This window comes from Lottia gigantea (genome assembly GCF_000327385.1).
Source record: "Lottia gigantea unplaced genomic scaffold LOTGIsca_1, whole genome shotgun sequence".
Lineage (NCBI taxonomy): Eukaryota > Metazoa > Mollusca > Gastropoda > Lottiidae > Lottia > Lottia gigantea.
This window is the reverse complement of record NW_008706746.1, coordinates 5,878,836-5,894,616: the sequence shown is the minus strand read 5'-3', so window position 1 is coordinate 5,894,616 and position 15,781 is coordinate 5,878,836. Positions and strand designations below refer to the sequence as shown.

Here is a 15,781-nt window from a genome sequence, read left to right as displayed (position 1 = left end):
AACTCGCTTTAATGCTCATAGGTCAGACATCGAATTAAAGAAAGACAAGTCTGTTTCTAATCATTTCAACCTCGACGACCATTCAATAGACGATCTCGCCCTAACCCCAATTGAGCGTATAGAAATTGACTTGCCCGAAGATGAAACTACCAAATTCCGTCAATCTAGGGAAGCCCATTGGATTGAGACATTGAATACAGCAAGACCTATAGGACTAAATATTCATCATAATGTAGGCATAGCACCCTTTGTTGTCCCGTTTAATACAACCAGCAATCGAGCAAGCAAGATAGTTCATGCCCACTATAAGAGCCTTCAAGAGAAATTCCCCCATGTCTATAAGCAGAAAATGATAGTTGCATATTCAAAAAATAAGAACTTAAATGATAATATTGTTCATAGTAAACTAAAAACAATCAGCACATAACAGATACTATACTTCTCGATCAGAATAAGAACAGAAGAAAACCCAATATCAAGACCCTTAATCCTAATTTCTAAATAAAGTGTCTGCTCCACCCTAGGCCTGTATATTTGGGAGAATCAAACCCTTCCTTCCCCGAAATCTAGCTACAAGGGTCACCTCAACTCCCGAAAAAATGGATTGCCCCATGAAAAATTCTAACAACCGACCAATTTCATAACTTCAAATAAAGACCATACCCCTTTGCCCTTGATAAATAACTTGATATACTAACTATACACCGGCTATAACACACCGAGCTGTAATCCCACATGCAGCAATCAATGCAATGTTGCCTCTTTTTCTTATCAATGCATTCTAGCTCAAAGTCAAGACCTTCTAGTCATTAACACAAGCGTTATCATGGCCACCAAGGTGGCTGAAACGAAGAGATGGATTGTGGTGAGGAGCAGTGCACAAAGTCAGTGGTGAAGCCAAAGAGGGGGCAGAGGGAGCAGTTCCTCACCCCTTACAGTCCCGACTAGGTTAGAGATTCGGGCAATCTCAGATATCTCGCCCCCTCTCGGGTGTAAACCTGGCTCCACCACTGCACAAAGTTTAAAAAGCTAGAACAGCGTAGAGCACCTGCCACACAGACACTTCCTATAAGAACAAGTTGCCACTTTTGAGTCGGCAGCCGGGCAAGATTATGTCAGAAGGCACAGTTCGCAGCACTAAAGAGTTACTGTGGTCTCTTTACGGGGCGGTACATCTTGTGTCAGACACGAGATGGAAACAAAGACACCTTTTTCTACCATGAAAGCTCCGTCAGATCTGTTTACTAGGGGACAGTGTTAAAGCAGATCTACTTCAGTTTAAGAGTAAGCCTACAGAGAAACTGTTTGCCCCCCATATACCTTTGCTGAATTCGATAAATGCATCCATATCGACCTTGTCTGGTATGTACTTATACCTATAATTTATATATAGATCAGTGGTTCCAATGACGTCTATATTGGTTCCGCCCATATAGAGGTAATAATAAATGAACTTAAAGACTCACTCAGATGTAAGCTGAAATTTGCACTGAAGGTCATACCAATCTGAAGTTACTCTGTTCCAAATTTCAAGTTCCTGCCATGCAAACCCTGCCTGTTAGTTCACTTTTAGTCTCAGATTTTTCCCCAAAGCAAGATATAAGCGATTTTCTCCCTGAAATGGAGAGTGGAACTTCACAGTCGATTTTCTCGAAAGTTTGACAAAAAATCGAATTTCGGTTTCTGAATGAAATAGACGGGGGACATGTTAAACTGTCGTTTGCAACAAAAATTATACCTTTAGAGTCAAAATTGGCCGCATTATGGCCATTTTAGTGAAGGGTGGGGTCTGAAACCGGCCTTATGCAGTCCAATGGCACTGGTTGCGGTGAAGGCCAAAACTTTGACAGGCTGCCAATCGAAGGCCATCAGAGATGTAAAGCTGAAATTTGCACTGAAGGTACATACCCATCTGAAGTTACTCTGTTCCAAATTTCAAGTTCCTGACATGCAAACCCTGCCTGTTAGTTCACTTTTAGTCTCAGATTTTTCCCCAAAGCAAGATATAAGCGATTTTCTCCCTGAAATGGAGAGTGGAACTTCAAAGTCGATTTTCTCGAAAGTTTGACAAAAAATCGAATTTCGATTTCTGAATGAAATAGATGGGGGACATGTTAAACTGTCGTTTGCAACAAAAATTATACCTCTAGGGTCAAAATTGGTCGAGATATGGCTATTTTAGTGAAGGGTGACTTTGTTAATAATTCTGGCAACGATCCCCCTCCATATTGGACTCACTCCACTAAAACATTTTATGCAAATGATTGTATATGTAGTCCAGGCTATTTTTAGAAATCTTCTTTCTCTCTCCCTTTTGGGGTTTTTGCATGCCTATTTTTTGGTAAAATTTGGTCTAGATTTGGAATTTGATGTCTGAAATTGCATTATCTTTCAGATTTGGTGAGATGATGAGATACCCAAAGGCGGAAGGCTAATTCTAAAAATAGTCGTTTTTTGAAGTGCCAAACTCTAGCGGATGAGTATAACTGGTAGTAGTCTACTTTCAACTTTAGTAGCTCAAAATTTTCATGGTCATCATATAATGAATTTTTTATGAGACATTGAGAATTGGCCTGGCTTTCATTCGACATATTGGAAAGCTTTCAACGAGATTTCTGGAAAAAGTTATAGAAGGTTGAATTTCGTGTTTTAACATGGGAAGAGATGGCAAATGAATTAGTGGAGTGAGTCCAACTGTTGTTAATAATGGGAGGTCACTCTGTGTCTATGATAAATTTGTTTGATTGATGGAGTACTTATTCAGCGACAAAAGCTTAGATCTAAACCTTATAAGCTTTTCACGAAGCCAGAAAACTTGCAAGAGCGAGGACGTAAGATAAATAATCCCACAAGGCATAAGAATATTATGTTGTGTGAAATAATTGAGTTTCAAAAAAGTCTTTATGATCAAGGCAACAATGGTAATTGCAACAACTGTAGAAATGCGGCAATGCATATAGCCTATTTATTCCTAAGAAATTTGTACGGTTTTTACAAATGACAGAAAAAGATCTACTAATACTATTAATTAACACTGTTAGTAAAAGACATTACCGATCAATTTAATTACCAGGTTTATGATATAGCCTTCTTAGTTATAGTAAAGTAGTTATTTATAGGCCTAGACGTCATTGCATAGAACTGTATAGCCTACTGGCGGGTTACAACTCTATGGTTACATCCTAAAGATAATCCAAAATAGTTAGCTTTTAAATGCAAAATGATAAATAATCTGACATGAAAATAATGTTGAAGGGACAGGTCAGATTTGAGTCTTGAATGTATGTGAAGAAATGTATGGAAATTGCATAATTTCTTCAAAAATATCTCAAAGTTGGAATTTATTTTCCTATTTTTATAGATGCCTTTTCTACAGCAGTGCACAGGAATCAAAAGTTCTATCAATAATAAGGTATATAGGATAATCTCAAAATAGCCGGCAATGATACATCATATGATGATATGATGATGCATCATTGATAGAATTTCCGATTCAGGTGGGCACTGTCTCAAGAAATAAACTTGACTTGTCTTTTTAACTTTCTAAAGCGAATAATTCCAGAATATATCTCAAGGAATGTGAAAAAAAAAGTTAGTTAAATTTTTTTTATGTCTCAATTTTGTAGGCATATCCTTTTTAATTAAAGATATTGTGGAATGATATTTCAGTTATACCTTAATTATGGAAAAGAAGCAAGTGACACTGTCAAAGTTCTTTGCAAATTTTAATGCTAAGAAAACAGCTAAAGATGTAAGTAGGCCTGCCTGTATCTTATACTGATATACCAACAAATTTTTTGGCTACATTGTTCTCAATGACTTATAATTTTGACTACATTATTTTCTTGAATATATCAATTTACGGAGCTCCCAACAACGTCAAAAAAAAACAATGATGCTACTTGTTTTTAATTTTCTATTTCAGAATCAAAAGTCTACAAAACGCAAGTTATCAAGTGAATCATCAACACCTATCAAAAAGTCCAGAACAAAAGGAAAGGAGACAAATGGAGTTGAAAATAAAAGCAAAGGGATTATTATTGATGATGCAGATGTTTCTATTTCAACCACCTCTCTCGCAACAGGACTTGCTGACTCAACTCTTAAAAAACTTCAACAGTTTTCAGCTGATAATGTAGATGATGGGATAAGAGGAATACATCCTTCCAGAAATCTACCTGATGAAGCAGAATCTATCTCAGATCTTCCCGGTTCAAACAGTGATGAAGATATTGATATGACAGATGATAACAATGGGCCAGGTCCATCTACCTCAAGATTTACTAAATTCTCAGCTACAAAGACCAAACCCTTTTTCAATAAGATAAAATACACCCCATTAGAACAACAGTTTTTAGAAATAAAAAAACAGTATGATGATGCTATATTATTTGTTGAATGTGGTTATAAATACAGGTTTTTTAGAGAAGATGCAGAGGTAAAATAACTATAAAGTCTGATAATGCTGTCTCGAAGTTGGTGGTCTGTTATAGACATCTATATATTTGAAATTATGTTTCAGTTTAAGCAGAAACTAATATATGAACGTACACTGTTCCTGCATGTCATCCAGAAATTAATGTAAAAGTAACTTGATTTTATGAACAATGTACATGTGCTGATCATTCATTTACTTACTGTGTTACATTTTAAAAAGATTAGATTTACAATATATAACTTTATATTTTAGATTGCTGCTAAAGTATTAAAGATATATTGTCATTTAGATCATAATTTTATGACCGCCAGTATACCTACACATAGATTATTTGTACATGTTAGAAGATTGGTGGCTGCTGGGTATAAGGTAAAGTATTTTTAGACACATTGCAGTTGTGGTTCAAAAGAAATTCCAGCAAGGTTTCTAGTTATATTTCTTAAACACCAATTAGATTTTATGTAATTTTTGGTGAGAATGTAATAAGTATGTTGATGACCAGTTTTACAATACAGCTGGATTAACAAGAAAAATGAAGGATTCAAAACAAATGAATCAAAATTAAAATAACCTTCCGTGGACCAAAACCTATTCTCTGCTTCTCATGATGTAATTTGTTTATGTTTGTAGGTTGGAGTGGTTAAACAAATGGAGACTGCAGCTTTAAAGGCAGCTGGAGATAATAGAAATACACCATTTAATAGAAAGTTATCAGCTTTATACACTAAATCTACTTTAATTGGAGAAGATATCCTTTTTACCATACTATCCTTTTCACGGCATATAACAAATCCAAAATGCATTGGTGATGATAATATAAGGAACTAAAAAAAATACATTATTATGTAATGTGCTTTCAGTCGTTTCAAAGGTTGACCATCTTGCTTTATAATACATAAACTATTGATTAATTTTCTTTAACTATATATATACATGTTGAACATATATCAGATATTGATGATAAACAGAGTGCTATACAATATACTAATCATGTTAAACCAAATAATTATTTAATGTGTATTTATGATGGAATAGGTCGTGATTCAGCTAAAAGAAATGTTGCCATTGTAGTGAGTTAATTTATGAGAAATATGTCAACTTGTTTATTTCCTTCCTCCTTCAGGCACAGGTGTTGGAAGACAATGTATTTTTGTTAACCCAAGCACAGTTGATTAGAGTATTGGCATCTGTTAATTACATCAGTTACTGTGATGGTCATTGGTGCTAGCCTTGAATAAGTCATCTTTTTTCATAAATCCATTTGACCAAGCTAATCCGAGAAAGATCAATACCAAGGGGTTTTGCCAAAGACCAGCTTGTAGTTAGGATCTTTCTAAACCCAAGTTGTTGTTTCTCTATTTATTTTGTTCTGTGCAAATGATTGAGTTCTGTATTTACATAGGCAATCGACCCAGCTACAGGAGATGTTGTATATGATAATTTTATAGATGATGATATTAGAAGCTGTCTGGAAACCAGAATAACTCATATTAACCCTGTTGAATTACTAATACCACAGACTATCTCAGATACTACTTATAAACTACTACAAGATATAGTAGCTCTTAGGTTAGTCAGCTCATCATCAAGAATTTGTCTTGAGCCTATGTATTGAATTTGCAATACCCAGCATGCTTATTTTCTTATTATAGCAGTAATCTAAAATAAAACAACCTTTTTAATCATTCTTGCAAAAAATTTGATACCATTGCCAATGATGCCCTTTATGGACTTTTCTTTCTTTTGACTCTGGTTACTAATGTCAAAGAGCTAAAGTCTTATATATTGTAAATAAAGAGTATCTTACTTAGGTTTTCAATCTAAAATTGTCTTTACTCAAAATTAGCCAGGCAGTTTCTAATATTGAATGCAAGGGTTTTTGGGGGACAATTTTCTGCTTGCTGTCATGCTAATTGAATTGAGAATATTCTATATTTGTCATTTGTATTAATGATTTCAGAATAATTTAAAACTCGTATTTAGATCTAAAATTAAATTTAATTAAGCGAAAATAACTAGCACTACTTTTTTGCCTTTTTTCAGCTCAACAGAAGATGATAGAATAAGAACTGAAAAAATTGCTGATGAAAATTTCACTCAGGACAAATCTAAGGAAATAATATCAGAGTTTATGAAAAATGAAAATGGTGAGTATGGTTGCTATGGGCGACATAGTTTTGATGAAAAAGTCTGTTACATATTATATAAAGTCATTTAAAGAATATCTTTTCTATTTTATTGAAATCAAGGGACTATCAGATATTGATATACATGATGTATGAAGAACATATATTTGATTAAATAATAATATGCTGTTATGTCCCATTTTGTTTCAGAGGAGATTTTACAAGAAATATTAAATCTGCCTAAACCAGTTTTATGCTGTATATCTGGTCTAATTGTTTATTTACATGAATTTAATTTACATAATATACTAAAAATTACAGGGTAAGTAGTATTTCCCACCTAAAGTTTAATCATATTTTATGCAAAATATTCAGTTTTATTTACGCTTCCATTTCTAATTGTTTGCTGAAACTCATGTATTATGAAAGTGCCTGATAGTCTAGTCTAATATGATAAAATATATTAAGAATATATCACTTTTTGTAGAAATTTTAATAAATTCAGTATAAAGAATAACTATATGCAATTAAATGGTACTACACTACGGAATTTAGAAATATTTAAGAATTCAACAGATTGTACTGAGAAAGGGTGTTTATTTGGGGTATTAAATTATACTGTTAGTAAATATGGTTGCCGTTTATTAAAGTCGTGGTTAGCTCAACCTTTACTGGATATTAAGTAAGTTCAACTTTCCTATAATGTTATCATTTGCAGCTTGAAAGATAGAATAAATAGGATAGGGAATACTTGCAGATTTTCTTATTGCAATAAAGGGATAAACCATTATCAGAAACTATATAAGTGTATGAAAAACCTTTCAAAAAAAGAACAAACTCTCAATATATAAGAAAATTTTTTTCTATGTGTATGAACTATAATTTATTTTTCTTAGAGAAATAATAAAGAGGCAGGAAGCTGTAGAAAATTTATTGTCTACAAACCAAAAGTTACAGAAGTTGAAATTATTGTTGAATAAATCCCCCGATTTAGAAAGAACATTATGTTCAATATTTCACCAAAAGGTAAAATTTATCTCATGGAAAAGGATGAAAAAGAAAGCCTTAAAATTTACCCTAAAAAATGTTTGCTCTTAGTTTGGTAGAAATAACAGATTGTTAATGTTGTTAGCCAAATATAGTACGTAGTTACTTCATTCTGATATGAACTCAAAGTTGAAATTTGTAGGCTACATGTGTCATCTTATGATTAGATATTTAACTTCTTTCTTACTTTCTGCACCTTATAATTATGACAACAATAATTCTGACAATATTGTATCAGTGCTCTGTGGTTAAACATTCACATTATATTTCAGTGTTCTGTATTAGAATTCTATACAGTAGTAAAAAGTTTGGAGAAGATATATAAGGAAATAAAGATGTTATATATTGATATAGATATGTTTAAAGATAGTGAATTATTAACCAAGATATTTCAAGAGTTACCAGAGTTACTCTATGATATTACAACATATAGTCAGAATATCAATGAAACAGCAGCAAGGTTTGTTCATTACTCTTATTTTCAGTGGCCCTGTTGTTTTCATTATAAGATGTTGTTAGAGAAAACTGACATGTATCCAAATTGCAATCCATAAGTCGAGATTTACAAACTCATTAAGGTAGACTAGCAACATGTCAAATATTCAGCATTAATAAGATTAAGATTTATTGATATTCTTGTAAAATATGCTTCTTTTTTTATATTTTTATCATTATGAAATGATATTATCATGTATATTTATATTAATATATTTAATGTAGAGAAAATGATAAAACCAAGTTATTTAATAAAGAAGATAACTATCCAGATATCATGAATATTAAAGAGGAAATTAATGAAGTATTGAAAGATATTAAAGATCATAGAAAAGATATCAGATTAATATTACATCAACCATCTTTAGATTATGTTACTGTTTCACAAACAGAGGTAAAATTATTAATCATATCGTAATTTTTAAATATTCAACTATTTAATCTTTCAAAGGCATATTAGAAGCACAGGTTATAGATAAATAAGACAATTTTATGGACAGATACTTCCAGAATATTTATTACTTCAACGTTTCAATGTGGTTCTCACACCGTCATCAGGAATACAATAATGGGTACAAACAATAAGTAACAAGTATATATGTAGGTAACAATAACAATACCTACATTATATATACTTGTTACTTATTGTTTGTACCCATTATTATCTATCCATAAAATTGTCTTATTTATCTATTCAACTATTTGTTTTTACTGACTATGATACCAGTCTGTCACCATAATATTTCCTTAAGCCCTCTGGTAAAATTTCTTTTTTAATTCATTTTCACTATGATTTCTAAATTTCTCTGATATTTTGAAAATATTGGTTTATGTGTATTTAAGTTACTATTATTGTAATTAATATTTACATATCTTTACAAATTGAAATTATTTTGTATGTTATTTTCTAGTTTTTGATTGAAGTTAAAAATACGTTATTGAAACAAGTTCCTAAAGACTGGGTAACTATAAGTAGGTATGTTATGTTTGATATATATATATATATATATATTACAATTGAAATTATCTCCCTTCCAAATTAGACCAGGTAAAGTTAAACCAGGGTTGGCATAATGAGTGGAAAGTTTGTTATAAACTCTAAATAAATACATACACAGTTTCTTTTTTACGTATGTTACAGTACTAAAGCAGTGACAAGATTTCACTCTGCACTAATTGTTAGTAAAGTAAAGAGATTGAATCAGTTGAAAGAAGAATTAGTTATAGTTTGTAATAAACTATGGTTACAACTACTATTGTAAGTAAATCAAATAATAAGATAAAAATACCAAGACTATGTATTCTGGCTATTTTTATACGCCCACATCTCTCTATGTGGACGTATATTGTCGGCACCCCCGTCCGTCAGATTTTTTGATGGAATCAAATGAAATTCGGTATGTGTATACATATTCATAAAACGAAGACCAAGTTCGAATTTGAGCTATTTTCGACTGTTAGAAGCAGAGTTATTGCCCTTGCCCCAAAAAAATTGAATATGCTATTACTTTCTTAGTTTTCAACCGATTTTGATGAAACTTAAAATGGATGTTTCGTTTTTACGATCCTCATGCCGTGAAGGGCGTATATGGCTGTGGTCCACTATCTTTTTTCTTACTGGATACTGCATAGCTTTTTACTGTAAAAAAAGAAGGATTTAAAACTATACTGTATGCATGTCATTAAATTCTAGTAGTTATTGTCAGGAATGGAAATGTAAAAATGTATGCATGACTATCCAATTGATAATCTACTTGGATTGACCAAATAAATTTTATTTATTAATCTATTAAAGGTATCTAAAGTGGGAGTCATTTACTTTGGGTATCCTAGAGACAAGGACCTTAATATGTTGATTCTTATCAAAGTAATTCTGTTGAATTATATTTTTGAATTATGGTTGCAGGGAATTTGGTAGTTATTTTGTACGATATAGAAAAGCAGTAAATTATCTTGCTACTATAGACTGTTTACTATCACTATCATCTGTTTCACTACAAAATCATTTTACCAGGTATAGTCATGTTAATTTACATTTTTGATTTTGCCACATTTTTAATCGGCTCTTAACTATCGGCTTCCATATTATTTGATTACATGTTTAATATATGTAAAAATTAAGCTCTTATCAGGGACCTGTGCCAAACAAAAAACTTATATAACATGTTACATAGATAATTTTATTTAGATAATATAATTTGTTTATTGAAAACGTTTTATATTTTAGACCAGTATTCAGTGAAAATAAAAAATGTATTAAGATAACACAAGGAAGACATCCTGTGATAAGTACTTTATTTTCAAATCAACAACAATTTGTACCAAATGATACTAATTTAGCTGTAAGTAGTTGGTAGTGTCATTATTGTTTAACATTTTGAAGAAATTGGGACATATAGAAGTGGTTGTAGGATGATTAAAGAGTGATTATTATAAAATAAAAAATTGATTAATGATATTTTGTTGGATGAAAGAATGATGATTATAAATAATTTAATTGATTAATGATGTTTTGTTGGATGAAAAAATAAACACATTGATTAATGATATTATGTAGGATGAAAGATTGATGATTATGAATGAACTAATTGATGATGATTTATGATATTTTGTAGGATGAAAGAATGATGATTATAAATAAAAACGTTGATTTATGATATTTTGTAAGATGAAAGAAGGATGATTATAAATAAACATGTTGATTAATGATATTTTGTAAGATGAAAGAATGATGATTGTAAATAAACACATTGATTAATGATATTTTGTAGGATGAAAGATTAATGATTATGAATGAACTAATTGATGATGATTTATGATATTTTGTAGGATGAAAGATTAATGATTATGAATGAACTAATTGATGATGATTTATGATATTTTGTAGGATGAAAGAATGATGATTATAACTGGACCCAATATGGGTGGTAAAAGTTCCTATATAAAACAAGTAGCATTATTGTGTATTATGGCTCAGATAGGAAGCTATATACCAGCTGATGAGATGACTTTATCTGTTATTGATGCTATATATACCAGGTAAATATTTCTAATAGAGAAGTCCATTTCGTCAGAATTTATATATTTACATATATTTGTGCTAGTGATCTACATAAACTTCCACATTCAATGATCTATAATAGAATGAAATGAATTATGCATTTTTCAAATTATAATTTTTTTATTACTTACATCAATTAAGTTTTAAAATGCTGCCAATATTGTTAATATATTTTACAGAATGGGTGCTGCAGATGAAATATTTAAAGGTAGAAGTACGTTTATGGTAGAATTACAAGAAGCATCTAATATAATGAAAGAAGCTAGTAGCAACAGTCTAGTTATATTAGATGAATTAGGACGTGGTACTAGTACATTTGATGGGTTAGCAATAGCTACAGCAACAGCTCATTATTTTATAAATCAGGTAGGTTATTTACCCACTTCTATTCATTTAACATTTAATACTTATCAGAAATAGATCACTGATATAAAAAACTTCATTACCCCTAGTGAATTCTCTTATTGAACAGAGAAACATACCACAAAAATCCACCTGCACTGTTGACTCTTAAGTTATATTTTGTAGTTATAAGTGACTATTCCCATTAACATTTCGATTTCTGTGAATCTCTAGAGGATACATCAGAATAAACAAATATTTAAATCCTGCAAGAAGTATAGACATCTTAAAATTGTCAACTGCTAATAGATAATTATCTAAGATTATTATTTTGCTTTCCATTATTCCAGGTTCAATGTTTTACATTATTTGTCACACACTATCCATCATTAGGTGAACTAGAGTTATTTTTTCCTGGTATGGTAGGCAATTACCACATGTCATTTCTGTTGAATGAAAATGGTAAATATTTTTTTATACATAAACTATACTAATGTACTGACAAATAATTATTGTGCTAACATACAAATAAATGATCTCCCATTTTGTTTTTAATCCTATTTTTCAAAAGAATGTTAAATGGTATTTATGATAGTGATGTCATAATCTGATGAAGTATATCTGGAATTACTGACACCAAACAGGTCAAGAAATTGGAATAGTAGAATTAAATTAACCTAATGTAGATGAAATGGCCAGAGAACCTCTTTGAAATCCCTTTAACAGTATAGGCATATGTCCCTTCAAGTACGAATTGTTTCAAATACCCTGTATGTTAATTTTGTTTTATTGTAGATAGTGATATTACAGATTCTATCACATTTCTCTATGAATTAGTAAAAGGTCAAGCAGGGAAGAGTTATGGTTTAAATGTAGCTCAACTAGCAAATATTGATAGTTCTATCCTTACTACAGCAAAGTGGAGATCACAACAACTTGAAAATGAAATACAAAGTAAAAGGTATATTGAAAACGTACATTTTCTTATCTTTATCTAAGTAGATATGCAAAATGATAAGGTCAAAGGTTAAAGGGCATCTATAAATATCTTGATTGTTTTTTTATTGACACTATATTAACTTTTGACTTTAGTATTTATGTTATCTAAATGAAATTGCAGGTGTAACTTGGATGTATTTTTGAAAATATTTCTTTCTAAAAATGATGAAGAAGTAAAGAAACAGATAAAAGTACTAAATGAAAAGGTTTGATGACATGAAAGTTTAAAATAAAAATGATTAGTTATTATTGTTTTATTTTAAGAAAACATATTTTCCTAGAGAGAGAAATCAAAAGAAGGGCTTACAAACTTTTTTGCCTCCTTATATGACTTGAAATTAAAACAGTATACCGTTACATCTTTAAATAAGACTAACCTATGTGTTGCCTTGACCAACAAAATGGACATTTAGTGGTCACAAACTCAAGTAATTAGGTTTTAATGATGCCTGCCATGAAAAATCGTAAATATGAGTTTTCAGGCATTCACTACATCCTCTGTGCAACCTTATAGACATCAGACAGCACTGTTGGCTACTTAAAATGCATGCACAAATTTTGTCATTATTATATCCCTGTACCATAATCAGCCTCGTGGGTAACTTTAACATTTGTCACCCACTTCCCAAATTAGCTGTGTTTGAAATCATCCAAAACACTAGTATTAGATGAGTTCCTATCGATGACAAGTTATTTTTCCAGAGTGAAAATGAATAACTACAGACCACGCTAATGAAACTGAAACTCTTAGTTTTAGTGGAATTGCAGGGACCAGACAAATTACTTGCTTCATAATTCCCGTCAGACACGCTCAAAAAGGTTGACCCCGCCCAGTGCTACAATATGACCAAATTGACCATCAAAATTAGGCCTACTGACAGAAAAGACTTTAGAGTGAAAGATGGCATTAAGTATACTTGCCAAACAAACCCTTAGCTACATTACACCCACCATACGCCCAAAAAGTAATCCTTCCAACTAAATGTTGAAACCAATAGGTGTTAAAATGTTCTTCGAGTATTGGATTTTCGTTGGGGAACAATATTATGATGTTATGGACTACTATTGAAATTCCCATGAAACCCAACCTACAAAAGGTACGATTAGACTTATTACACGAACACAACTTGCATTGAAGAGGCTAGCTTTTTCAGTCAAAGGGTCGCAACTCATGGCCAATTCAGTCGGCAACCAGTGAGCTAGACTTATCAATATTTTTATCTTTGATGTCAAATGGTCGTTAGTCGCGCCTGCTACCGGGACCAGTGAGTTACAAGAAAAGCATGTCTGAACAATGGCTCTTTGATTGGTGTATGAAATTGTTCCCATTTCATGGACACTTCTAGAAAATAAGATAGATATTGAACAACTTTGATAAAGGGGCATTCCGCTTTATTGTAAAAAATTTTCATGAAAACGAAAATTATACCTGAAAATATGTATATGTATCTTGCTGATCAAACTGAAATTGCTTTAAAATGGATAATTAAAAACAGAGAGTACATGTACTAATTGTTAATTAAGCATTTTGAGCTAGGTAGGTTGAAAACCCCTGGTTTAGTACGAACGCTTCACATGTCCCTTCTGACCAATCAACGGACGTTCAGTGCTTGGAACGGTTGAAATTGAGTTTTTAACAGGACAATAATTAGAAGACTTTATCCTCTTTTAGTTTCTAATTTTTTTTATGTGTATCCAGGATTCTGATGGAATCATTTTGCACCATTCCAATTTGTTTCAATCAGATGTCTATGGTTCCTGAAATTCTGCTAAAACTAGGAGTTTTGTGACGTACCTAATTGCAAGGGCCTCATGTGATAAAGCATATTTTGCGATTAGTGACGTCATCAAACACTTATTGTAAGCGGAATTGCAGGAATCACAGATATCTTATTAAAATTTGGAATGGTGCAAATTGATGCTATCAGTATCCCCTTTACAAGTAAATACCCTGTAAAAAAACACTTTACAACCCCTTTAATAATAGTGGAAAATCATTATGAAAAGAAAACACAAAATTATAAGCTCTCTGTCATAGGCTGTGGATAAAATGAATTTATTGACTTGAATAGACTATTAACATAGACAATGGTTTTATTGTTTACACAGTCAACAATTGAGATTAAAATTGGACATAAAAGACCTAAAACAGTTTGTACTATATTGATACATATTAAAAGAATTTAAAATGGGGACAGATTAGATGATTTTAAGTATAGATATTATATATTGTTATGATAAGGAATTCTTTCTTTCTTTCACCACCAAATTTATATATATTTATTTTCAAGATTATACAATTATTTAAAATTCGTTTTCGTTTATGGTTTTATATGCCCGTGCCTGTTTCAATTTTTATGTGGAAAGTGAATGTTTAGTTTGTTTTGTTGTAGGTAGTGACTCATCAGTTGGCCTGTCTTCTTTCTTGCATTTCAAAATTGTTTTAACTGAACAACGAACATTTCTGTTAAAGAATCCATATAAGAGCGGATTGCCAAGAGAATTGGCAAATGCCAACAAGACGGCTATCCTTAGAACAATTAGAGGTATCGTGATATCTGGAACTATGAGATACACGAACGTAATAGTGAAATATGGTAACCAAGATAATTGAAAATACAAACACATGGCAAACAAAATCTTTGTTGTCTTTATGTTTTGGCGGGCATTAGTTTTGAAATAGTTCATCTCACTTTCTATTTGTCGACGATGTTTCTTTGCAATGACGTATATCTTGCCATAGATATATACCATAATTAATAATGGGATCTGGAAATTCACTAAGTACAAAATCAAAATGTACCACCATTCAAAAAAACGTTCTGCATTACACTTGACATCTGCTGATGGAGGTCGACCAATTCCAAAGATGGGTAACACTGCAAAGGTCAGGGAAGCAATCCAGGAAAACGCTATGGACAGCATACATCTTTTGGTAGTCATAATTAAAGGGTACCTTAGTGGATAGATAATAAGAATATACCGATCAAAACTGACCATAAATAAATGGTGCATTGAAACAGTCGTTAAAAGAATAGACAGACAATATGTTGCGGTACATCCTATAAAATCATCTATAAACTTGAATTCAAAAATAGTTCCCACGGGAAGAGTGATGCCAACCAGTAAATCGGCTGCTGCTAGACTTGTTATTATAATATTAGCTTTGGTTTTCAACATCATGGTTACAGATAGAGTGTATATTAGAAAGGAGTTAATCACTATAATAAATAGGGAAACGAAGGCCTGTATCACCAAGATGACATAATCCAG

The 15,781-nt window shown here is 31.6% G+C and overlaps 2 protein-coding genes across 2 annotated transcripts; one reads left to right on the top strand and one right to left on the bottom strand.

Moving 5' to 3' along the window:
• Positions 1–4,237: 4,237 nt before the first annotated feature.
• Positions 4,238–12,755, top strand: LOTGIDRAFT_208479 (hypothetical protein; the record flags this gene model as incomplete). Its single annotated transcript, XM_009045750.1, has 20 exons — positions 4,238–4,438; positions 4,691–4,807; positions 5,069–5,243; positions 5,390–5,508; positions 5,841–6,007; positions 6,482–6,612; positions 6,790–6,886; positions 7,052–7,246; positions 7,461–7,590; positions 7,884–8,071; positions 8,332–8,500; positions 9,018–9,082; positions 9,248–9,364; positions 10,013–10,120; positions 10,334–10,448; positions 10,994–11,145; positions 11,347–11,533; positions 11,860–11,971; positions 12,305–12,470; positions 12,630–12,755. 20 exons carry the CDS (start codon positions 4,238–4,240, stop codon positions 12,718–12,720), a joined length of 2,802 nt encoding a protein of 933 aa, XP_009043998.1. The 3' UTR covers positions 12,721–12,755.
• A 2,174-nt stretch (positions 12,756–14,929) lies between these two features.
• LOTGIDRAFT_84168 (hypothetical protein) lies at positions 14,930–15,781 on the bottom strand (the record flags this gene model as incomplete). The annotated part of the gene is made up of 1 exon (XM_009045749.1): positions 14,930–15,781. A coding segment is annotated over one exon (852 nt), but the record flags the coding sequence as incomplete, so codon positions are not given.